Source organism: Hippopotamus amphibius, chromosome 17 (genome assembly GCF_030028045.1).
Source record: "Hippopotamus amphibius kiboko isolate mHipAmp2 chromosome 17, mHipAmp2.hap2, whole genome shotgun sequence".
NCBI classification, from domain to species: Eukaryota; Metazoa; Chordata; class Mammalia; order Artiodactyla; family Hippopotamidae; genus Hippopotamus; species Hippopotamus amphibius.
The window spans coordinates 42,429,418-42,454,215 of record NC_080202.1 but is presented as its reverse complement, the minus strand read 5'-3'; the positions used below and the strand labels follow the sequence as shown (position 1 = coordinate 42,454,215).

The 24,798-nt window shown below is 38.9% G+C and overlaps 1 protein-coding gene, 1 long non-coding RNA gene and 1 pseudogene across 2 annotated transcripts in view; 2 read left to right on the top strand and 1 right to left on the bottom strand.

The window, feature by feature from the left end:
- LOC130839588 (leucine-rich repeat-containing protein 37B-like) overlaps positions 1-24,798 on the top strand; it is a 123,831-nt gene that overhangs the window by 12,181 nt on the left and 86,852 nt on the right. The window contains exon 7 of the mRNA XM_057713828.1: positions 712-783. Coding sequence (XP_057569811.1) covers positions 712-783 — 72 coding nt within the window. The remainder of the gene's footprint in view (positions 1-711; positions 784-24,798) is intronic.
- On the bottom strand, positions 10,579-11,590 carry LOC130839944 (DNA-directed RNA polymerase I subunit RPA43-like; annotated as a pseudogene).
- Positions 16,165-24,242, top strand: LOC130839946 (uncharacterized). The gene is made up of 4 exons (XR_009049936.1): positions 16,165-16,841; positions 16,964-17,035; positions 17,550-17,620; positions 24,079-24,242. It is a non-coding gene; the product is annotated as an uncharacterized LOC130839946 (long non-coding RNA).

The window sequence follows — 24,798 nt, the reverse complement described above, 5'->3', positions numbered from 1 at the left end:
GAAGCAAGAGTAAAGTGTGTTGTTTATGGCTGATACAGAAAAGACAAAACTACATTTAAAAAGCAAGGAAATTCTTATGAAAGTCAGGATAGTGGTTCCCCCTAGAAAGTCAGAGAGGGTTGTGATTGGAAAGGTGCACATGGGCGGCTTCTGGGATGCTGGCAGGATTCTTTCTTGACATGAATGGTGTTACCTGGGGATTTGTTTTATAATTATTAACCTGAACAATTACATTATGTATCTTTTATAGACATTTCAGCTTTCGAAAACTTCTTAATGGGGGAAAAATCAGATGGCTTCATTTGAAGCCCTGATAGAGTTCTGTATGGGACTTCCCAGTAAGGTTTGGGGAAAGATGGGAGGGAAGGACAGCTCTGCAACACTGGGTTAAAACCCAGAGCTGGGTTCTAACAGAGACTTGGTGATCTAGAGAGTAGGCATTAACTATATGATTTGGTGGAAGAATGGATGGGGTGTGTGTGTGTGTGAGAGAGAGAGAGAGGTAGAGAGAGGTGGACACAAAGGAGGATGTGAGAAGAAAGCTTTAAATGAAAACAGAGCAGAAATCACCATCCCTAAATTAAATAAGAATTAGGATGTTTAGGTTGCACCATTACCCAGCTTTCTTCCACATATAGGAGTTAGTCCTATGTAGTAAATAGTTGTACTTCTTTTGCATTTTGATCCAGAAATAACCTTTTCATTTTTCAGGATTCTCAGTGACAATCATTTGACTGAATTACATAAGGACTCATCTGAAGGCTTGCTATCCCTCCAGTATTTGTAAGTTAATTAGTTTATCGTATTCATTTATGAGTTCTTATCTATAAGTAGATTATCTATAAGGTAATTAAGGGGGTTCAAGTTAGATAATCTCTTCAAGTTTTTTCAAGAGCAGTAAAATTCTACAATTCTGTAAGTCTGTGTAGGACCCCAGCCCATCTCTAGCATTAAATACCTCCTATTCCTGAGATGGAGCTATATGTAATGAGGTGGGTAGACCTAGAGTCTGTCATACAGAGTGAAGTAAGTCAGAAAGAGAAGGACAAATATTGTATGCTAACTCATATATATGGAATCTAAAAATGGTACTGATGAACTCAGTGACAAGACAAGAACAAGGATGCAGATACAGAGAATGGACTGGAGAACTTGAGGTTTGGGGCGGTGGGGTGGGGTGAAGGGGAAGCTGAGACAAAGTGAGAGAGTAGCACAGACATATATATACTACCAACTGTAAAATAGATAGCCAGTTGGCTGTTGCTGTATAACAAAGGGAGTTCAATTCGATGATGGATGATGCCTTAGAGGACTGGGACGGGGAGGGTGGGGGGGAGCTGAGGGAGGGAGGGAATATGGGAATATGTGTATAAATACAGATGATTGAACTTGGTGTACCTCAAAAAAATAATAAATAAATACCTCCTATTCCTTTTTAATTTTTACATTATGTAGACAAGATATTGATAGAAAAACCCCCTTTACTTGTAGGGGAAAAGTGGTAATGAGGCTTGAACAGTTATAGACTCCCGTATGAACCTTATTATATGTGTTCCTATGCTCCTCGTTTATATTTCGTTTATGACCTACGATCAAATCTGACCCATGGTCCATTTCTATACAGGCTATACGTAATAAAATGATATTTTAAAGGCAGTAAATGAAAAAAAAAAGAGAAAGAAAAATATGCGACAGAGATTGTGTGTGGCCTGCAAAAGCTAAAATATTTACTATCTGGCCTTTACAGAAAAGGTTTGAAAAAGTTGCTTAGTAAAATGAGAGGAGTTAAAATTAACCTCAGGACTTCCCTGGTGGCACAGTGGTTAAGAATCCGCCTGCCAATGCACGAGTCATGGGTTCGATCCCTGGTCCAGGAAGATCCGACATGTCACGGATCAACTCAGCCCACGTGCCACAACTACTGAGCCTGCGCTCTAGAGCCTTCAGCCCACAAGTACTGAAGCCCATGAGCCTGGAGCCCAGGCTCCGCAACAAGGGAAGCCTCTGCAATGAGAACCCCTTGCACCACAATGAAGAGTAACCCCCGCTTGCCATAACTAGAGAAAACCTTCATGCAGCAACAAAGCCTCAATGCAGCCAATAAGTGAGTTAAAAAAAAAAAGTTAACCTCAGGTTGTAACCTACAGGACAAGAAAATATAGAACACTTACATTAATATGAATGCCATTAACTCATAATTTTGATAATTTAATCTAAGTTAAATTAATATTTAAATATTAAATATTTAAGCAGATGAATTATGTAAACAGTATTGTCCAGAACACATTAAGTTACCAAAAAAAACAGACTGTTATTAAGGATTGCAGTGCAGAATCATTATATCAATATTAAAAATATGTAAGATGATGATTAACTGGTATCTTTAGAAATGTTTACACTAAATAAGTATATCAGAAATGCACCTAACAAATATCTCTCCAGCCTCTGTTTTTTTCTGTTTTTTTGTTTGTTCGTTTGTTTGTTTTGTTTTGTTCTTTGGGCTTCACAGCCCTGCTTGCAGGATCTTAGTTTCCTGACCATGGATTGAACCCAGGCCCTCGGAGTCCACTGGGCTGCCAAGGAATTCCATCTCCAGCTCCTTTATCAAAGAGGAAATGCTTGCATAGTATTTCTGTTTATTTAGGGGTAAGTAGATACTGTATTCTTTGCTATAAAAGCTCAATTTTTGTCCTTTGTTCATGGCATCCAAAGCTGTGTATGTCATTAATCCTTATTAAGCCAAGTAATGATTCTGTTTAGCAATCAGATTCTTCTTGCAAATATAAAAGGCTTAGGGAAGTGAGTATAAGGATCCTGACATGCCACTAAAAATAGTTATTTTAATTATCAAACTTTCAAAGCCTTAAGGGGCAACCAGTTTTGTTTAGATTACTTATTTATTTATTTATTTATTTATTGGCTACATTGGGTCTTCATTGCTACTCTCAGGCTTTCTCTAGCTGTGGCAAGCAGGGGCTTTTCATTTCAGTGTGCAGGCTTCTCACTGAGGTGGCTTCTCTTGTTGCAGATCACTTGCGGCACATGGGATCAGTAATTGTGGTGTATGGACTCTAGGTCGCATGCACCATAACTACTGAGCCCACATGCTGCAACTACTGAAGCCAGTGGATTAGGCCTGTCATTACTTCTACTATGAAATACTTTATAAGCTAATTATTTCATGTTAGCATAGTATTCTCATTCTTTAAAAAAAATAGCCAATCAATAAAAAAGCTTAAAAGGAATATGCTAATAAGCACTATGCCTAGTGTTGTGAACACAAAGATGGGTAAGACAGGATTCCTTTTAGCAACTCACGATCCCACAGGGAAAATAAACATATAAGCTCAAACCATAATGACATAGTGCTGTAGAGACACAGAAGAGGGAACCATGAAGTAATAAAACTATGTTTCTTTTAGAACAGTCATTTTCCTCCTTCTGTTCCCTCAGATATTTGTTGATTTTATAAATATTTGAGTTTGCTTTATGTCCAAGCGTTGGCTTTAACCATGATAGACAATGTGCATGATCTAGTCCATCCTTTAAGGAGTTTATGCTCAGAGGAAGTGGGATAAATGGGATGCAAAAATAGCTATATTTAAAAAAGGAAATGGATATGGGCAATGAGAGCTGTAGGTTGGTGTTGGAGCACAGAAGAGGGGAAGAAAAAGACTTCAAGTTGGATCAGGGAAGATGTTACTAGAGCAGTGGTGTTTAAACAAGACCTTGAAGGGCCATTGGATATCATCAGACAGACATCTTGGGAAGAATACGCTTGCAAAGGGAAAGTGGGAGAAAGGCAAAACACAGGGAAAAATACTTTGAGAACCTGTAGAGTACAAGCAGGGAGAGTAGGAGATTAGAGCCAGATTATCTAGGCCAAGCCGAGGCTAAGATGCCAAGCCACCATGTTACCACAGCAGTGCTCTGAAACAGTCACTTGGAGGACTTGTTAAAACATACCTCCACCCCCATAGTTACTGATTCAGTCGGTCCAGAGTAGGGCTGAGTATTTGTGTCCTTGGTAAGTTCACAAGTGATGCTGGTGTTTGGAACCACCTTTGGAGAGTTAATTGGTAGATTGCGTGGAGGGTGGCTTAGAAAGGGAGTGGGTAGAGGTGGAAACAGCAGTCAGAAGACAGTTCTACCCATCCAGGTGAAATGAGAGACTAAGCTGGAATCAATGGCAGTAAGATAGCTATAGTCAAGAGTGAATATTTTCGGACTTCCTAGGTGGCGTAGTGGTAAAGAATCTGCCTGCCAATGCAGGGGACACGGGTTCGAGCCCTGCCCTGGGAAGATTCCATATGCCATGGAGCAACTAAGCCTGTGCGCCTAAAAAAGAAAAAAAAAAGAGTGAATATTTTCAAATAAAAGTCAATGTGATAGAAGGTATAATATTGAATTAATTAAAATTGCATATTAATGAGAGGAGTAACTTCCTTTCAAGTTGTTTGGAAAGATATCTTTTCTTTCTTCTGGTATTGAATTGGCCTAGGAAAAGCAGAATTAAATGGGAAGCATGTAAATATAAGCATATTCCTTTTAATATTAGAAATTACAATGACACTTGGAGATAAAAACTTTGAGTTCATAACCTAGTCTATGATGAGACCACAAAAGGTGGAGTCTAATCAATTCTTCTGCTCTCAGGAAAGATTACCTCCAAAGTCTATCTAGACCTAAACTTGTATATTTAATTTATGAAGGTCATGAGGGTGAGACTCTTAAGAGAGGTGAAGGCAGGGTTAGGGGCTCTGGAAGGTTCAAATAACATTCCTCAAGATTTGGAGTTTAGACCAGAGCTACTTATTTATTATTATCATTCTAACCTCTACTAGTGATTGCTACTAATTAGATACCTAGTAGCTAATTGAGGCAATATTTTCCTCTTCCTTTTCCTAGAGATTTATCCTGCAATAAAATACAGTCTATTGAAAGACGTACATTTGAACTGCTACCTTTTTTGCAGTTTATGTAAGTAACAAATATAACTTCATTATATTTGGAATTTTTATAAAACTTAATTTTTTATAAAATTAATTTATTACTCATTTTGAAATACGATTACAATTACTACTAAAATTATGTAGCAAATCCTTTTTGTCCCTAGCAAAGATTAGTGTGAGAAGTATTACACAGAGCAGAGTGAATCATTACAGAGCAGTGGTTCTCAAGCAGGGTGATTTTGCAGGCAGGTGACATTTGGCAATGTCTGGAGGTGGTTTTGCCTGTCAGACCTCTATATGCTGCTGCCACCTAGTGGACAGAGGCCAGAGATGCTGCGAAACATCCAACAGTGTACAGGAGAGCCCCCCACAACAAAGAATTATCCAGCCCAAGACGTCAATAGTGCTGCTTTTCTAGAGAAATAAAGATCACGTCACACAAGTATTTATTGAGCACTTACTATTTTCTCTCTAATGTATGACATATATAGTAATGAAAGTATAAATCATGATATCTTCCACAGTGAGATTTCTTTAAGTATATGGAAGGAGTAGTGCTGTTATGTTTCATCATATATAAATTAGAATTATTGCCAAAGGGTAAATGTTCTGAAAGAACATATATTTGTCTTCTTTTGCTTGTGTCTTTTTTTTTTTTTTTTTTTTTCTAGAAATCTAGGTTGCAATTTACTCACAGACCTGAGCTTTGGAAAGTTTCAGGCCTGGCATGGAATGCAGTTTTTACATAAGTTGTAAGTGAAATAGAAGATGAATACATGTAAAAAAAATTATATGTGAAAACATCATACAGTTATTGGTTAGCTGGGTGTAAGCCCAGTATGAATTCTGGAAAGTATGTCTTGAGATCCATTTTTTGTTTTTCAAATGAGGAAACTAAGGTACAAAGAGGACAAGAGACTTTTCTAACTCATGTACCTCAAATGCTCTGCTTTCCATAGTACTGAACTTTGGCGCGGGCAATCGAAGGCACCAAGTGAAAACACTCAAATTAGCATTGTCATGGAATCCCAGTGCTGCTGCTCCAATATGCGAATGGTCCGTGAAATGCCACGTTTGAATTTACACTGATTTCCTGGTCAAGTGCAGAGTTCCACACTGCTTCAAGTGTATGCAACACAGAGCTGCAAAGAACTAAGTTTAGCACAGAATTCTTCAGGGAGCAAAAGATGTGGGTGCTTCCTCAACCATTATTCGCTTCTTTTAAATGATGAAGCAGAAAGAATATGTGAACACCCACCACAGGGCTCTCCCCAGTCTCCCAGAACATTATTTTTCAAAAAGCATGTACCTCTGAAGTGAATTATCTGTGGCCAATAAGAACTTTTGAGGTATGGAAAAAGTTGTTTGTGTTCAGCTGTAGTGTGAAAAGTATAAAGAAAATACATTACTGTAGCCTGATTCTATATGCAGTACCTTCTTTCCTGACTAGTCTTCAATAAGAAATGTGGGTTTTAGACCCCTTCAGCTGAAAAATTCTGTGATTTCTCTGTGACACAAGCAAATCATAGTGGGTATGTTCAATGGCCTGAAGAGGATTTTAGAGATTCAAGGTAAAGAGTCTCCTCTCCACCTGGCTTTGGAAAAGACTCTCTTACCTGTGTTGACTTAAAAAAAATGCACAACGTGAGAGTTTCGAGTTTAATTTTATTTGGGGCAAAATGAGGACTGGGATGCAAAAGAAGAGCCTGGAGACAGCATCCCAGATAGCTCTGAGAAACTGTTCCAGTGAGGTAGGGGGGAAGCTCAGTATATATGTGGTTTTGGTGAAAGAAAAACATGCAATCAAGCACATAGTGTTTACAGAAGTCACTGCTAGTCTCGTGCGGGTTACAGCTAGTCACAAGGAGCAGTCGTCACCATGAAGGATTTTAGTGTTTTTCTAGATATGAGGAGATACAAGAATTGGGCCCGTAAAGTTGGCTCCTGAAAATATCTAACTATCTAAAGAGGGGTCCTGGCAGTTTTCACAGAGCACAGAGGGCCTCATTTCAGCTCTCCACTCTGAACACCTTTCAGGGAGCTGTTGGCAGTCAGAAGCTGCAGCAGCACATGATTGAATCTTTGTAGTGATAGATGGGAAATGCCAATGGCGAGTGCCAATTGTAGTTGACACCTCTCTTGTGGTTCAGAAATCCAATGTCACACCGTTCACTTCAGGTTAATGAAGGTGCTGAGGGCGTGTCTGGAGCTCAGGTAAACAGTTCCCGCAGATGCCAATCTGTGGCGGCCTCCTTCTTCCCCTCATTAGCAACCAGCAGTGGTTGCTAATCCTCAATGTGAAGTATACTTTTTTTCCTGACTTTTAAGTGCTTCTCCTTCATTCACCTACACAGGTCCAGACTGATGGCTTATTTTTGTAAATTCTTTTCGTCGCTTCATCGATTCTAACAATCCAAGTTCCATGACTTTAGAAAACTAAAGGAATCTACAGTGTCCAAAGAGTACAGAGTACATTCACATGCTGGCTTGTCTGTGGTACATCGATATTGTACCAAGCACATGGGCACTGAGCGAGATTAAGAGGAAACTCCAAGCCTTATCCCTATTATTTACCCCTCGGTTGAGAATATCAATGAGGTAGATGTGGCCACACTGTGAAGGCAAATTGAGCTGGGGTCCCAGAGCTGCCCTAACGCTCCCCCAGTCAGCTAGCATTGGTTTCTAGAAGCTGTGTACACACAAAAGTTTACACTGTTCAGGGTGTTGTCATCACTGTTTGGTAAGTACTGGCATCCTGGCAGCTTCTCAGCTTCAGAAAGGCATACACATTAAAAATGAAAATAACTTGGGTCTGGCCTTTGGGGTGATTTAAGGTGGCTGTTTTATTTGTAAGAGTTCCAAATGTTGAGATTGTCACACCTAGCAACTACTATACTTTTCTTCTCCAACTACATCTTTTTCTTCCCACCTGTATAACAAGGTATCTTCTTTTTCTCAGAAGCATGGTAATTCTCCCGTGCCCTGTAACGTTTCTTTAATACCTACACTTCTTAGGTGCTTATTATGTTCCAGGCACTATACTAAGTACTCGTGCTTATTACACAGGTAAGATAGTGTGCCTAAGGCTTTTAGCATAGTGCTTGGTATGTGGTAAGTGCTGAATACATATGACCTCACAGTTCTATTTTCCCAGCAGTGCTTATTATCCCCATTTTGGGGATGAGGAAACTGAAACTCAGAGACGTTGGATAACTTGCTAGATTCACACTGTTGATAAGTGGCAGAACCACTTCTGAGCTTTGCAAGCAATTGTCTACGCAGCTCTTCATTTCCTTGTGATAGAAGCTAAATAATGACCACTTGGCTTTTTCTGCATTGCATCTTGAAGTTGGCTTCTAACTTGAATAGGCCCTTTAGAGCAGAGAGCTTTTTCCCTGTGAGACTTTAACGCCTCTGGAGCTCCTAGCCGTGCGACCTCTGGGCATCCCCAGAATTTCTGCCAGTGGCCAGTGGAGATATGACATCATTACTTCTGTTTGGTTTTTTTCATAAATTTATTTATTTATTTATGTATTTATTGGCTGTGTTGTGTCTTTGTTGCTGCGCGAGGGCTTTCTCTAGTTGTGGTGGGCAGGGGCTATTCTTTGTTGTGGTGCATGGGCTCTAGGTGCACGGGCTTCATTAGTTGTGGGACATGGGCTTAGTAGTTCTGGCTTGCGAGCTCTAGGTGCAGGCTCAGTAGTTCTCGTGGATGGGCTTAGTTGCTCTGCATCATGTGGGATATTCTGGGACCAGGGATCAAACTGGTTTCCCCTGCATTGGCAGGCAAATTCTCAACCACTGCACCACGTGGGGAGTCCCAACATCATTACTTCTGAGCACCTACTCTGTGCCCAGCCTATGCTAGGTGCTTTGCATACACTCTTTTCATTTCATCCTCAAATTGCCTTATGAGGTAAATGGTACTAAGTAAGTCTCAGAGATGTTCATTACTCAAGTCACTGTACCAGACAGTGACAGCCAGAATTCAAACCCAGGTCTGCCTGATTCCACAGCCCTTGCATCTTCCTCTGTTCCTCACTGCCAGGGACTCTACTTCAAGGCTATTCTCAGAATTTGGCTTAAGATACAGATTCAGAATTTCAGATTCTTTTTTTTTTTTAACTTTAACATTTTATTTACCCCAGTGTACCAAAATATTATAATCTCACCAATATACAAAACTGAGATATTTCACATTCTTTGTACCTCTTCAAAATCTGATGTGTATTTTATACTGATACCTCATCTCAATTTGGACTAGCCACATTTTGGGGGCTAAATACCCACATGAACCTAATGATAAGGAAAGACACTGGCCTGCATATTTCCATTGTCTGGCACATGTGCTAGGAGACAAACACTGTGAATGACTGCCTCTCTGCAAATTCTATCATTACAGATTTGGATATACTACTACCAGAACTTATACGTTAACAAACAGTAAACAATGAAAGAACAGTCCCATGGCTGATACTAGATAAATGACAGTGCAAATGGCTGCCATGGAGCACAACTAACAGCAAGTAGACAGTCTTCTTTTTCTTTGTAGCACAACAATTAGTAATTGTGTGTATTTTCGTACTTGAATTGTGTATGTGCATCTGTTTCTCCTGACGTTCTGTGAGGGAAGGAATTATTTCTACCTTGTTTGCCATTATACTCCTGGACCTTGGTAGAATGTGTTACACATAGTAGATCATCAAATACCTGTTAAATGAATGAATACGACCTTGCATTGATTATCAGGCTGAATCAGCTTGTCATTTCATCCTTCTATATTTTCCAGTAGTTAAGACATATTCCCCATTTTCTCTGTGAAAGCTATGAATAGCTGTTTTCTCTTCGTAGTAATTTGTAGTAGCTTAACTCAAGTATTAAAAATACAGAAATTCCCCATTAATCACATTTATCCTGTCTTCATCAGACTCTCCTCCAAAACACAACAGGCACAAACGAACAAGTGTAAGAAAACAGCCTCTCCACCAACCTCTTAGACTGAGAGAAAAAGGAAAACACACATGCACCTAGAAGGGAAGAATAGTGAATATTGTTTCCTGCCACACACTGAGTAGTGGCAAGGTTCTTCAGAGCTCTGGAAACTTCAGAAACTCCTTTGGCAAACCATTCTAAGTTAAACAGACAACAGAAATACTGTAGTAGCCATGATAAAAGAAATCCTAAAACTGGCAAATGCCTTGAATTTTAAACAAAGTAAAGTAACATGGCATGTAACATCATAACTAAATGTGAAACCTGTAACAACAACAAAAACAAAAACCCAAGCTCAAAACTCATTCTTTTATAATACAATGTTAATTCATATTATGAAGTCCTTTTGTTAGTCTTGAAACTAAAAATCATTTTATTTAGACTATATACTGGAAGAAGGAAAGAGCTGAGTGAGGGCAGCTCTTACCTTTCTATTCTGTATAAAATGGCACTTGAATAATACTGGTATTTCCCAAATTATCAGTTTTTTAATTTTAGTACCCAAAACTCAACTCCTAACCAAATGTTCCCTGTTTTGCAAACTACCGGAATACAAAGCATTTAATAATTCAAACTTTAGTCATCTATTGTGTGTAAATCAATTTTTAAAAACCCTAATCATATTTAAAATGCACTAAAGAAAATTGCTTTTCCCTTTTCTTTTTAGTGCATGTTCCAAAAGTGGTGTAAATTCAGTCTCCTCACTGTGCTTTCTTTTCTTTTTTTTCTTTTTATGGTCACTTTGATAACCACTGGAGTCACTGCCTTGGAAAACAGGGTCCTGGTCCTAATCTTCCTGGTGCTTTTTCTTCTTCTTCTTCTTCTTCTGCTCTTCCTCCCAGAGGCCATTCACACTGTTATTAATCTGCAGGTCTGTCTCTTCCTTCACGGTAACATCTGTGAGCTCTGTGGTACCACCTTCCACTTCCAATGGCTCTGGGTCTCTCTTCTTTTTCTTCTTCTTTGGAGGTTTTTTGACAGCTTCTTCCAATGCCAGTTTCTGTTACTTCTTCAGAAACTGTGGAGCACTTGGTTTGTAAACTAGTGCTATTTAGTTTTCCCCGAATGCAGAATACTCCAGCAGCATCTGAGTCTAAACGAAATACTTCAAATTCTAGTTCATCACCCACATTTATCTCCAGAGTCTGCCACTACTCGGCTGGCATCTGCTCAGATTTAGGGATGGAGGCATTGAAGCACCCATGTACTAAACAGCCAATGTGGCTGGAAGACACTTTATTAATTGTACCCACAAGTTTTTGTTCTGGTTCAGGGCAGAAAATAACAAAATCTGCTTCGATGTTAAGATGAATGTGTCCTTGATCATCATAAATATCTCCTAATTCACCCACTACTTTGATGTTATCATAAGCAATGGGTACACCTAAAAGGCTCTCGGAATAGTGCAGGAGCTCCGCATCAAGCTATTCTCGAATACCGGTGCCTTTCCTGTTGAGGCAGCGCGGCGACAGTGCGATATGTCTTCGGTGCGGCCCCACCACCAGGCAGGAGTAGTGGCTATTCACGAGCACACAAGCGGCCCCATAGGCAGGGAATTCAAGGCAAGGCAAGGCGCCGGCGGGTCCCACCACCGGCCCTTCTGAGGCCGCCTTCTGCTGGGGAGCTGCTGAGCAGCCCGCAGCCATGCGGCTTGTTAGGTTTCCCAGAATTTCAGATTCTTTCGGCTTTTCCTCCTGAGAAAGGGTTTACATGATGCAGTTGGACATCCTGTATTGCAGAGCCTCTCATGGGGAGCCGTGTTCTCATGGCTCATGGACCTATGTAGATGAATAACGGAAGAGCGTTACTCCATCCCAAAATACTTCACACATGTTGGAACAGGGTCTAGGTCACTCTGCTTATTTCTTTGACTGCCTGCCCCCTGCCTTGGGATTCTAGCATAGATATTTTGGAGTTGTCTTATTTTAAATTTATTTTCACTGCCTGCTTTGGACATTTTTTCAATTAAAGCTCTTAGGATTTCTGTACGTTCAGGACAGTGATGACATGCTTCAGTCCTCAGTTCTTCTGTGTCTCCTCAGTTAATAGAAAGGAAATGTAGTCCATCTGTCTGGACCTGTATAGAAGAATGTGGAGAAAAAAAATAGCAGGGAAGAAGTGTTCCCTTATTTTGTGAGCTTCCTTTAATCTGTCCCATTGTTCTACAGCAAAAGGCTCATGCAGAAACATCTGAATTTTCTTCTTCAAATAAGATATATTTTTAAGAACCATTGAGAAGAACATTTTTTAAACTTTGACTCTGAGATGGTCTTTTGAGGCTGATAAACACTGTTGCCACGTTTTACTTCTGTAAAGATAAGCTCATAAATATCAAAAAGGCAATGGACTAGGAGTCAGCATACCTTTTATCTGTAAAATGAGGAAATTGAAGCAAAATGGAAATAAGCTCTAGTGCAGTGTCCACTGTGAATCTAAAACCATCTGTGCTGTGGTTTGTGGGAAATCAGTTGCTGTAGGGTCCCCAAATTGAGCTGTTGACTCCGTTCTCACTCATTCTCCCCGTTGCCCAGGCACAAACTTAGTGAATAAAAGATGGCACTAAAGACAGGAGGAAATAGGATAATTTGGCCCCATAGTTTGATTTCATTAGGGATAAACACAAGGATATTACTCTGTTAGAGAAGGGCTGCTTGGTTGAGAAGAAACACTGAGCTTATGGGACCAAGGCCATGGACCTCTAAAGAAAAGTGAAGGGTTAGAGGACTGCGATAATTTTGGAGGAAGGAGAACACACTGCTAAATTGTTTTGACTCATATTGCTTTATAGTCATTCTTGATGACTGGGGAAAAGTGGGCAAAGGAAGATGCAGAGGTGAAGGTATTTACTTGCACAGGAGCACGCCAGTAATCTGGCAGGATTTAATGCCAATTTTTTTCTCAAAGCCTCAAAGTTTGAGGAACTGTGCTTAACCAGACATGTGACACTCCCATTCTTTCTAACATTATCATACTGGCTATTAACTGAGTGTTACAAATCAAACAAGTTTAATTGTACTAAGAAAATCTAGAAGAATGGGCTACAGTAGGAAGCATAGGGGACTTCCCAAGGCAAGAACAAGCTGCATGGCTCCCAGCCTCACCACTGACCGCCTCTGACCTTGGTCACGGAGCAGTCTGAGCCTTCACTCCTGCTTTCTCCATCTGCCAACATGTTTGGTCTGCAGCCAACTGGTGTTCTGTATTTCACAAGATACTTTTTTTTTTCTTGAGATATAATCCACGTAACGTGAAATGGGACATTTTAAAGTAAATGATTCAATAGACAGACAGTTTCATCAGTTCCACAAAGAGATACTACACCCATGAGCTATCACTCTCCATTTCTTCCTCCTCCCAGGCCCTGGCAACTACGAATTTGCTTTCTGTTTCTACAGATTTGCCAATCCTGCACACTTCATACAAACAAAATATGCAATATGTGGCTTTTTTGTGTATCTGGCTTCTTTGACGTAGCGTTATTTCCAAGGTTCATCCATGTTGTAGCATATAGCAGTACTTCACTCCTTTTTAAGGCTGAATGATATTCCATTGTGTAGATATGCCACGGTTATTCTTCCATCCATCAGTTCATAGACATTTGTGTTGTTTCCACTTTTTGGCTGTTATGAACGATGCTGCTTTGAACATTCACAAGTTTTTGTTTGGACATAGTTTTTAAAATCTTTCTTGGGTGTATACCTAGGAGTGGAATTACTGGGTCACAGGATAAGTGTAAGTTGAACTTTCTAAAGGACCTGCCAGACTGTTTCTTGCAGTGGCCGCACTATTCCCACCAGCAATGTATGAGGTTTCCAGTTTCTCCATATACTCGCCAGCATTTGTTATTGTCTGTTTGATTATAGCCATGTTAGTATTAAGTATCAATAGTATCTCATTGTGGCTTTGATTTGTACTTCCGTAATGATTTAAGACATTGAGCATCTTTTCATATGCTTATTGGCCATTTGTATATCTTCTTTGGAGCAATTTTAAAATTACTTATCTTTTTATTGAGTTGTAAGTGTTCTTTATATTTTCTGGATGTTCTGAATACTAGACCTTTATCAGATATATGAGTGGCAAATATTTTCTCCCATTCTATGTGTTTTTTCACTTTCTCGATAGTGTCCTTTGAAGCAGGAGCATTTTTAATTTTTATAAAGTCCATTTCATCTATGTTTCCTTTGGTTGTTTGTGCTTTGGTATCATATCTAAGAAACTGCTGCCTAATGCAAGGTCATAAAGATTTATTCTTGTGTTTTCTTCTAAGAGTTTTACAGCTTTAGCTCTTAGATTTGGATATTTGATCCATTTGGAGTTAATTTTCACATATGGTGGGACGTGGAGGAGTCCAGCTTGCTTATTTTGTGTGTGGATGTACACTTGTCCCAGCATCATTTGAAAAGACTGTTGTTTCCACATTGAGTTGTTTTGGCCCCCTTGTTGAAAATCAATAGACTATAAATGTGAGGGTTGACTTCTGTACCGTCAATTCTGTTCCATCGATTTACATGTCTATTCTTATGCCAGTACCACACTCTGACTGCAGTAGCTTTGAACTGAGTTTTGAAAGCAGGATGTGTGAGTCCTCCCACTTTGTTCTTTACCAACATTGTTTGGGTTATGCGGTTTCCTTGAACGGCCATATGAATTTTAGAATTCGCTTGGCAATTTCTGGAAAGAAGTCAGCTGGGATTTTGATAGAAATTGCACTGAAATCATACGCCAATGGGAAGTAGTGAAATTTTAATAATATTCTCTTCCGATCTGTGAACACAGCGTGTCTTTACATTGATTTAGATCTTCTTCAATTCTTTCAACAGCTTTGTACTTTTCAGTGTGACTCTTGCACTTATTTGGTTAAATGTTTTCCTGAGTACTTTATTTTTTTGATGCTGTTACACATGGAATTGTTTTCTTAATTTCATTTTTGGATTCCTCATTGCTGGTGTATAAAAATACAGCTCGTTTTTGCATATTGATCTTCTATCCTGCAACCTTGCTGAACTCCTTTATTAATGCTAGCAGTTATTTCCGTAGATTCCCAGGAATCTGTCTTGTGGTCGTCCAGCTTCCCAGCAATATGTGGGGACATTTCAAAGTCTCTGTGGACATCTCATTCCTCAGCTCTTTTTTTTAAGCGTTTTGGTTAGGCTGTTTTTTGCCCCAAAGTGTCATCCATTGCCTCATGCAACTGCCATGTTAAAGTATTTACTTGAAAATGTGTTCCAAAACTGCCACCTGAGGAGAGACTTTTCGCACAAGGCAGCTCTCAGTCAGGTCAAAGGCAAGGCTTTCAAGTGAGGTCTTCCAGGGAACCACCAGACATGTAAAACAATGGCAGTTCATTGGGAATGAGGCTTTGAAGGACCTCCCAGTCCATTCTGCCCCCTCTGGTACCAGGGATGTGGGCTATTTTTCAAGGCTACCACTGGCATGGAGAGCAAAGGTCAAGGACAAATTAAAGCAACACAGATCTCATTGTTCTTATAGAAATTCATTCATTTTCTTTGATAAGTTGTTCCCTTTGCTGTTTGCTGCAAGCCCATTGGTTAAATTGCCCGAGTTCAGAAAAAGTTGACTCTGACCCATTTTTGCCAGTTTTGTTGTTGTTGTTGCTTTTAGGGAGGGACGAATTTTCAGATGTCCTTACTCCATCATTTTTACTGATTTGCCTGCAACATTTTAAAAAATCTCTAAAGTCTCAGTGAGCATAGGCTAATTAAATATTTATCATGGGAGATGATTGAGGAAAAGAAATAAAAAGAGAAAATAGAATTCTCATAGATGCTCTCCCACATGGGCAGATGAAGTTTGAAAATGTATTTCTGTATTTATTGCTCTCAAAATTAAGGTTAAAATAACAGTTATTTTAACCCCCCTGCTCTTTTTTTTAATACAGGTTAAACACAGGCTTTAGAATCAGAACTGAGTTCAAATTCCAGCTCTGCTTCTTAGCTTGATGACTTAGGACAAGTTATATAATTTCTCAGTCCCTCAGTTTCCTTAATTGTTAAATGGGGTAATATATCTATCACATAAGGTTACTGTGAAGATTAAATGTGAAATACTGATCACAGATGCCTGGCAACCCAAAAGATATTAGTTGTGATAATTATCTTTATAATATTCTACCAAAATGTGCTAATATTTCTTGAGTAGAATTAACCTAAAGGCAGATTTTGTTTTCTTTCTTCCTGATTCTTTTGGTTCTTCCCCCCCCCCCCGCCCCCCCCATTTGCTTTAGAAAATCTATTGCAGCATTTTGGAATAAAAACTTGTTCCCAAAAATGAATTTGTTCACTTATTGATGTATAAACAAAATGTTATTTATTTATTCAACAACCATTTATTAAATACCTAGTAAAGAATAGGCACTATGTCAGGCACAGGGATAACAATGAAAATGAAGTGTGGTTCCTGCTCTCAAGATGCTGATAATCTAGGAGACTGACAAGTAAGCAGGTGATTACATACACAGGAACAAAGGCTCTGATACAAGGATACACATGGGACTCCATGATGGCAGTATGGCTTTCACCAGTTCCTCTTGGATTTATGTCTTCTTCTTTGGCTCCAGAATGAAGGAATTGGTCCTCTTTTTGTCTTTAACTGGGTAGTTTAAACCATGAAATTTAAAAAAATTTCTAGATATGAAAGAAAAACACCTGGAATTACAGAAGACACTAGAAATAGTATTTCTTACAGAGCAAGGGCTTCCTAGCAGCATAGTCACTTCTAGGATTTTTGACCTGAAAAGTTCCTTGGCATATTTGTTCTTTGTTATCCACTTTTTTCCTGTTGTTTTTTTCTGTTTCTCTTCTCCACTTTATCATCTAGAGACCTGGGTAGTTCCCAAAGCAAGAATGCTTTATGGATTCTAAGGGTGATTCATAGGTAAAGACAGAAAATGATTTTGTTTTTACCTTCAAGTTCCATACCAAAAAAAAAAAATGAATGTAAGCTTTCATGGAAGTAATTGAAAATGCCAATAATTTTAATTCCATCCCATTTTCCAGAATTCTGAATCGTAATCCTTTGACAACAGTTGAAGATTCTTACCTTTTTAAATTGCCAGCACTAAAATATTTGTAAGTATTGCAGTTTCATGGCTCATGAGATAATTTCTGTTCTTTTCTACTTTCGTCATAGATTGAGTATTTTGGCTAAAAAGCCATAATTTAAATTTTAACTGGGTTATTGAAAGAAGAGTTATTGGCAAAGAAAAAGATTAAGAAAGAATGTATATGCGTAAGACAGCCAGCAGAGGAAGCGAACAGTGTTGAAGAGCACATATAGATATGGAACATGTAGATGCATGCAGGACTATTGTTTATCCCAGAAAGCAAAAAAAAAGAGTGATCAAAAGAGGTAGATGCAATTGAAAACAAAAAATTAGGATAATAAAACAAAATTGTACTATTCAGCAGCAAGGTCATTAATATGATGATGCAAATTTAAATTTCTTCCCTAAGAGCTGTTTGGAATTACCAGCTATGGCAAATAAGAAGCCAGAATTGAAGGAATCACATGTTAAGTATCTTTTTGAGTTTAGAATTTTTGTCTTTGGATTTATGTCATTGCATGTTTGGGCTTCTCCTTCAGAGACATGGGAAGAACACAAGTGTCACAACAGTTGAAAGCATCCTGATGATGACCCTTGAATTGGAGAAAGTGTAAGTTGATTTTCTTACATTTATTTTCACTCAATTGTTTTTATAGGCTTTTTTTCATTATTTTCTTAAGTCAGATTTCTTTACGTACGAGGGTGAGTCAAAAATTCTCTGTACTCTGGCTGTAGAATTTATGGAAGTTATAACACAACCGGAGGAGTGTGGATAAATTTTGAATGAATTTTCATTGAATGAAATTCACTGTTTCTAAATATACAGTTTGATGTGTTTTGACAAACGTATAGTTCTGTAGCCACCACCAGATGTGAGATATAGAAAACTTGTGCACTCCCAAAGACGCCTCATGTCCCTTTGCAGTCAATCCAACCTCCTCCCACTACCAGCCCCTGGCAACCACCCGTCTGATTTCTGTCCATGTAGCTTTGTCTTTTCCAGAATATCTATTAATGAAATCATGTGGTATGTGGCCTTTTCTTTTTGGCTCCTTTCACGTAGCCAGTCTCTTTGGAGAGTCATCTATGTTGTTGCAGCTATCAGTATTTCATTCCTTTCTATTGCTGAGTAGTAGTCTAGTTGTGTGGATATACAGGTTGTTTACACATTCATCATTTCATGAACATTTGAGTTTTTCTCGTTTTTTTGACTGTTATGAACAAAGCCTCTAAAAACACTCACGTGTGTGTGAACATGTTTTCATTTCTTTGGTGTAAAATCCCTAAGGGTGGGTTGCTTCATCATATGCTAAGTGCATATTTAACTTCTTTAAAAACTGCTACAGTGTTTTCTAAAGTGGCTGTGCCATTTTGCTTTCCCACCAGCCCTCTGTGAGAGTTGCAGTTGCTCCACATCTTCATCTGATCCTTGTATTTGTTTTTTAACAAAGTTTAGCCTTTCTAGGAGGTGTGTAGTTGCATCTCATTGTGGTTTTCACTTGCTTTTCTCTAATAGCTGATGATGTTGAATGTCTATTCATGTGCAAATATCTTTTTAAGTGAAGTGTCTATTCAACTCCATTTTTAATTGGCTATTTATATTGTTTTAAGTGTGCTTTATATATAAAGCAATGGAAAAAGTCCTTTAAGATACATGTTTAATAAATTTCTTCTCCCAGATTGTAACTTACCTTCATTGTATTAATGTGTCTCAGAAGACCAGAAGTTTTAAAATTTTGATGAATTCTAAGTTAGCATTTTTTCTTTTTTTTAATATTTATTTATTTATTTGGTTTTACTGGGTCTTAGTGGTGGCAGGTGGGCTCCTTAGTCGCAGCTCAGGGGATCCTAGTTATGGGTCACGGGCTTCTTAGCTGGGGCCTGTGAATTCTTAGTAGTCGCATGTATGTGGGATCTAGTTCCATGATCAGGGATCAAATCCGGGCCCCCTGCATTGGGAGGTTAGAGTCTTAACCACTGCACCACCAGGGAAGTCCCTTAGCAATTTTTCTTATATGGTTTGTGCTTTTTTGTGTCTTATCTAAGAAACCTTGTCTGAGACCCATTGTCTAATCCAGAATCACAAAGATTTTCTCCTGTTTTCTTCCAGAAGTTGTATAGTTACATTTAGGCCTATGATTCATTTGGAGTTAATTTTCATATATGGTGTGTGGGAAGGTTCAAATTTCATTTTTTTTACATTTTAAAAAACTATGTTTGTAGGGCCCTATTGTGACAATTTATTACTCAGCTGACAGCACCTTAAATTGTGCCACCCGCCCTCCAATATGGCAAGCTAATAGAAACTTCCTGTTATGGCAAGACTAGTTGAGGGGATTGCATGAGATTAGTATGGGGAAAGGGCCCTGCATTTAGCAGTCTGTTCCAACCATCTTTGTCAGGTCAGCTGACAAGTGACTGTCTTCACCACACTGTCAAATCTGTTGGTCACTGCTCTAGCTTCATCTTCCTCAGCCTCCCACAGCACCTGCCACAATCTCGATCCCTCTCTTATCAGCTCGATGCCTTCCTCTCTGGGTATTCAAAATTATTTCCCTATATAGCTACACTACTGTTAATACACAGTAGTGAAGAAATTAAATTCCTACACAATAATATGACCTCATAAAGAGTTGCTATGCAGATTTCCCCAATTGTCTCTATTATATAATATTTATTTTAACAGCTCTTTGAGGTGTAATTGACATACAATAATCTGTGTTCACACACATGCACATACATATACACCATGAAGGCATCACCAAAGTCAAAATGTTCATCATCTCAAAAAATTATAATATCTCTTTGGAATTCTTCTTTCCCATCATTCCTTGCCCTTCCCAACCCCCATGCAACCATTGATCTGCTTTCTGTTTGCATTTTCTAGAATTCTATATAAATGGAATCATACAGTGTATACTCTTTCTAACTGGCTTCTGACTCAGCATGATTATTTTAAGGTTCATCCCTATTGTTGTATATGTCAATATTCATTTCTTTTTCTTGCTGAATAGTATTCCATTATACAGATATACCACAGTTTATCTATTCACCATGAATGGACATTTGAGTTGTTTCAGTTTTTGTCTGTTACAGATAAAGTTGCTATGAATGTTTGTGTACAAGTCTTTGTATGGATGTATACTTCCATTTCTCTTGGGTAAATACCTGCCAGTAGAATGGCTGGATCATTAGTAGGAGTATGCTTAAGTTATTTTGTTTGTTTGTTTTCTGTTTTTAATTTATGTTTTGTTTATTTTTTTGGCTGTGTTGGGTCTTTGTTCCTATGCATGGGCTTTCCCTAGTTGCGGTGAGTGGGAGTTACTCTTCTTTGCAGTGCGAGGACTTCTCAGTGCAGTGGCTTCTCTTGTTGTGCAGTCCATGCTGTAGGTGCATGGGTTTCAGTAGTTGTGGCATGCAGGCTCAATAGTTGTGGTGCATGGGCTTAGTTGCTCTGCAGCATGTGAGATCTTCCTGGCCCAGGGATGTATCCTGTGTGCTCTGCATTGGCAGGTGGATTCTTAAGGACTATGCCACCAGGGAAATCCCAATTCCAGTGCTCATATTCTTTTGTGTAGATCCATATTTCAATGTTATTATTTTTCCTTCTGCTTAAAAATACTTCTTTGAGCATTTCTTATAGTGGAAGTCTACTAGTGATTACATCTTTCAACTTTTGTATGTCTGAGATAGTCTTTTTTTTTTTTTTTAATTTATTTTATTGGCTGTGTTGGGTCTTTCTTGCTGTGCACGGGCTTTCTTTAGTTGCCATGAGTGGGGGCTAACTCTTCATTGTGGTATGCGGGCTCCTCATTGCTGTGGCTTCTTTTGTTGTAGAGCACAGGCTCTAGGCATGTGGGCTTCAGTAGTTGCATCACATGGGCTCAATAGTTGTGGCTCACGGGCTCTAAATGCAGGCTCAATAGTTGTGGCACATGGGCTTAGTTGCTCCACAGCATGTGGGATCTTCCCGGAGCAGGGATCGAACCCACGTCCCCTGCATTGGCAGGCGGATTCTTAACCACTGCGCCACCTAGGAAGCCCTGAGATAGTCTTTATTTAGCTTTTGTTTTGAAAGATCTGGGTATAGAATTCTAGCTTGATAGAATTCAATTCACTGCTTTAAAGATGTTATTTCACTGAGTTCTCATTTACATTGTTTCCAACAAGAAGTCTGCTGTCATTGTTATCTTTGTTCTTCTGTATGTAGTGTATAGTTTTTTCCTCTGTCTGCTTTTAAATTTGTTTCTTGCTGGTTTTCAGTAATTTGAGTATTATTTGTACCTTGGTGTAGTTTTGTCCACGTTTCTTATGCTTAAAGTCCATTGATCTTCTTGACTTTGTGGGTTTATACTGTTTACCAACATGGAAAATTTTTGCCTATTATTTCTTCAAATTTTTGTATTTCTCCTCTCCTTCATGGACTCTAAGTACACATATATTAGACCACTTGAAATCGTTGCACAACTCACTGATGCTCTATTCATTTTTGTTGTTTTGTTTCATTACTCTCTGTGCGTCATTTTGGATACTTCCTGTTGCTATGCCTTAATGTTCACTGACCCTGTCTTCTGCAGTGTCTAATCTGTCATTAACCTCATGCAGTGTCTTTTGCATTTAGACATTGTTTTCAATCTCTAGAAGCTCAATTTCGGTCTGCTTTACATCTTCCATGTCTCTTTAGTCTGGGTTTTTTAACATATGAAGTACAGTTATAGTAACTGTTTTTCATACATAATAACTTTTAAGTGTTCTTTTCTGTGAAATATACCATCTGTATAGATTATGGGTTAGTTTTGATTGATTGCCTTTTCTCCTCAATGTGGGTCATATTTTCCTGCTTCTTTGCGTGCTTGGTTATTTTTCATATGATCCCAGATACTGTGAATTTTAGTTGATTGTGTGCTATATATTTTTATATTCCTATAAAATGCTTGGGCTTTGTTTTGGGTGAAATTAGGTTATTCAGAACAATTTTATTCTTTTATGTCTAGTTTTTAAGATCCATTGGGCAGGACTCCAAGTAGCCTTCAGTGTAGCACTCATTATTTGCAGCTACTGAGGCAAGACCTTTCTGAGTATCATGAGGTTTTCCAGTCTGACTTGTAGGAACAGGTACTATTCCCAACCTGGTGTGATATCCAGTTATTCTTATTATTAATCCTTTCATGTGGTTCTTCTCCTGGCATCAAGGAATTCCTCACATCAATGCACTGACCAATACTTTGTTGAGTACTCAAGAGATCCCTCTGCATATCTCGAGAGTTCTTTGTCTGTGCACTTCTTTCGTCTCTAGTACTTTGCTTTGTGGACTCTAGTCACCATTGTTTTCCCAGACTCTCAGCTCCATTTCCTCAGTCAGGGAGTCCATGAGTCTTTGCCTGGGTTTCTTTCCCCTCTACCATGACTTGGAAACTCTCCTAAAGAAGGAAGCTAGGCTGGGACGTCCCTGGTGACACAGTGGTTAAGAATCCGCCTGCCAATGCAGGGGACACAGGTTTGAGCCCTGATCAGGGAAGATCCTACTTGCCGCGTAGCAACTGAACCTGTGCTCCACAACTACTGAAGCCCATGCACATAGAACTCATGTTCCACAACAAGAAAGCAACCATAATGAGAAGCCCCGCACTGCAACGAGTAGCCCGTCCTCGCCACAACTAGAGAATAGCCCGCGCAGCGACAAAGACCTAAACGCAGCCCCAAATAAAAAGTAAATAAAAATAAATAAAAGTAAAAGAAGTAAGCCAGGGCAGTCTTAGGGATCTCTTTATTTCCCATCTCTTGGAGATCACGGAACTTTATTGCCTGACGTCCAGGTTCTTGAAAGCTTGTTTCCTATATTTTGTGCCATATTTTCACACTTTCAGGTGGGAGGTTAAACTGGTGCTTGTTACTTCATCTTGGCCAGAAGCCAATAACATTCTTTAAGTCTGGTTTGTTTTGATACAGGGTCCAATCAAAGATTAGGCTTTGCAGGTCATGTCTCTGATTCCATTAATCTAGATATTTCCCTACTATTTCTTCTTTTTGGTCTTTTATGACATTGGCATTTTTGAAGAGTCTAAGCCACTTGTCTTGTAAATTGCCCCACAATCTGGACTTGTGTTTCCTCATTAGATCCAAAGGAAACATTTTGGGAAAGAATACTACATAGGCGATGTGTCCTTCCTACTTCAACACTTTAGGTGGCCCACTGCTAAGTTTGATCACTTGGTTCAGGTGGTATCTTCCATATCTCTCCATTGTAAAGTTATTTTTCCTCTTGGTAACTGATCAATAATATGTGGGGTGATACTTTGGGATCAATGAAGATCCTGCTTTCAAACAACTTCACCTAGCTGAGCATCAGTGGTAATCCTTCTCTGAATTAATTATTACACTGGTAGTTGCAAAATGACACTTTCTTAATTCTGTCATTCCTTCTGCATTTATTAGCTGATGTCATTCTGGAAAGAAGAGCTCCCCTTCTTTTCCTTTTGAGTGTCATTATGGACTCGTGCTCTTCTTTAAATTAATTGCATTATACCTTATTGTAATGATAATGTTATTCTTTAGAATGTTCCAGTTGTCCAGATTTGGCCAGTGTGATCTCTGTTATTGTTTCACCACACAATGATTTTTTGTTCCTAGAATACTTTCTGATATATTTACTACTCACAAATAGGAATTGAGAAAGGGACTCCAGAAGGTGGGGACTCATTCAGACTCTTCTTAGAAGTCTGCCTTCTTCCTGTGTACTCTCAACCCAAAGTGAGGCTTTCAGGATGGAAGGAGATACTTCTGAATTAAACTACGGATCAATGTCACCCAATTCTAATCCCTGTTCCCTTTTTTCTAGGCATACCATACCTACTGCCATCCTAATCCTTCTGTTGGGCACCTCTCTCCTCCTCTATATTTCTTTGCACTAGTCAAGAGCAGCAATTGGACAACCGGTCCCTCTCTAATTCTCCAGTCCATATGCCCCAAGAACTCCTTTTGGCACTGGTCTGTGGTGGCCTTGGCCTGCCTCTCCTACCTACTCAAATAACTGCTTTACCACAAATTTATCTGTGTTTCCATGTATAGGATCTTACCCAGCCGCATGGCCTGCTGCCTCTGCCAATTTAAAAATACAGTTGAAGTTGTCTATAAGACAGTCAAGCTGTGTTGCGATGGTGAATGCCTGACAAATGCCACACCTTGTGGTGAGCCTCAATTGCCTGATAATAAATTTTCTATTTTTAATGTAATTTTTAAAATTTTATTTTTACTAAATGAGGATACATTTTAAAATTAATGATGTAATTACATTATTTTTCTTCAGTAATTCAGAGTTCCAGCTCCCTAAGATTCTAAGAACTACTCACTTGCTAAAAATCGTATTCTTGGTTACATTATTAAGCTAATAATAGCTCAGTTACAGTGTTAGTGTAAGAATGTAAGTGATTTGTGTACATACAGGAACAAGAAAAAGGAATGGAAGGGGGAAGGGAATTAACATTAATGGCCACATATCCTAAACTGTGCTCTCTGCCAATGAGAACTCATTCATATATAGTGCATCACAGTTTGTAAACTGATTTTATATACATTAGGTCTCGGTACGCTTTGTCTTATAAGCCAGGTGTAAATATATTTTTGTTTATTTGGTTTGTTTTTGCAGTTTCATGAAAGAGTATAAGTGATGCTGTTTTATGTCCTATGTGGAGCCTGAGAATTTCTGGTTCCATAAGCAGAAGCAGCTACCTAGCCCTCCTAATGGATGGGAGAGCTGTCCAGCTTTGAATTTATGCTTACACTGTCCAG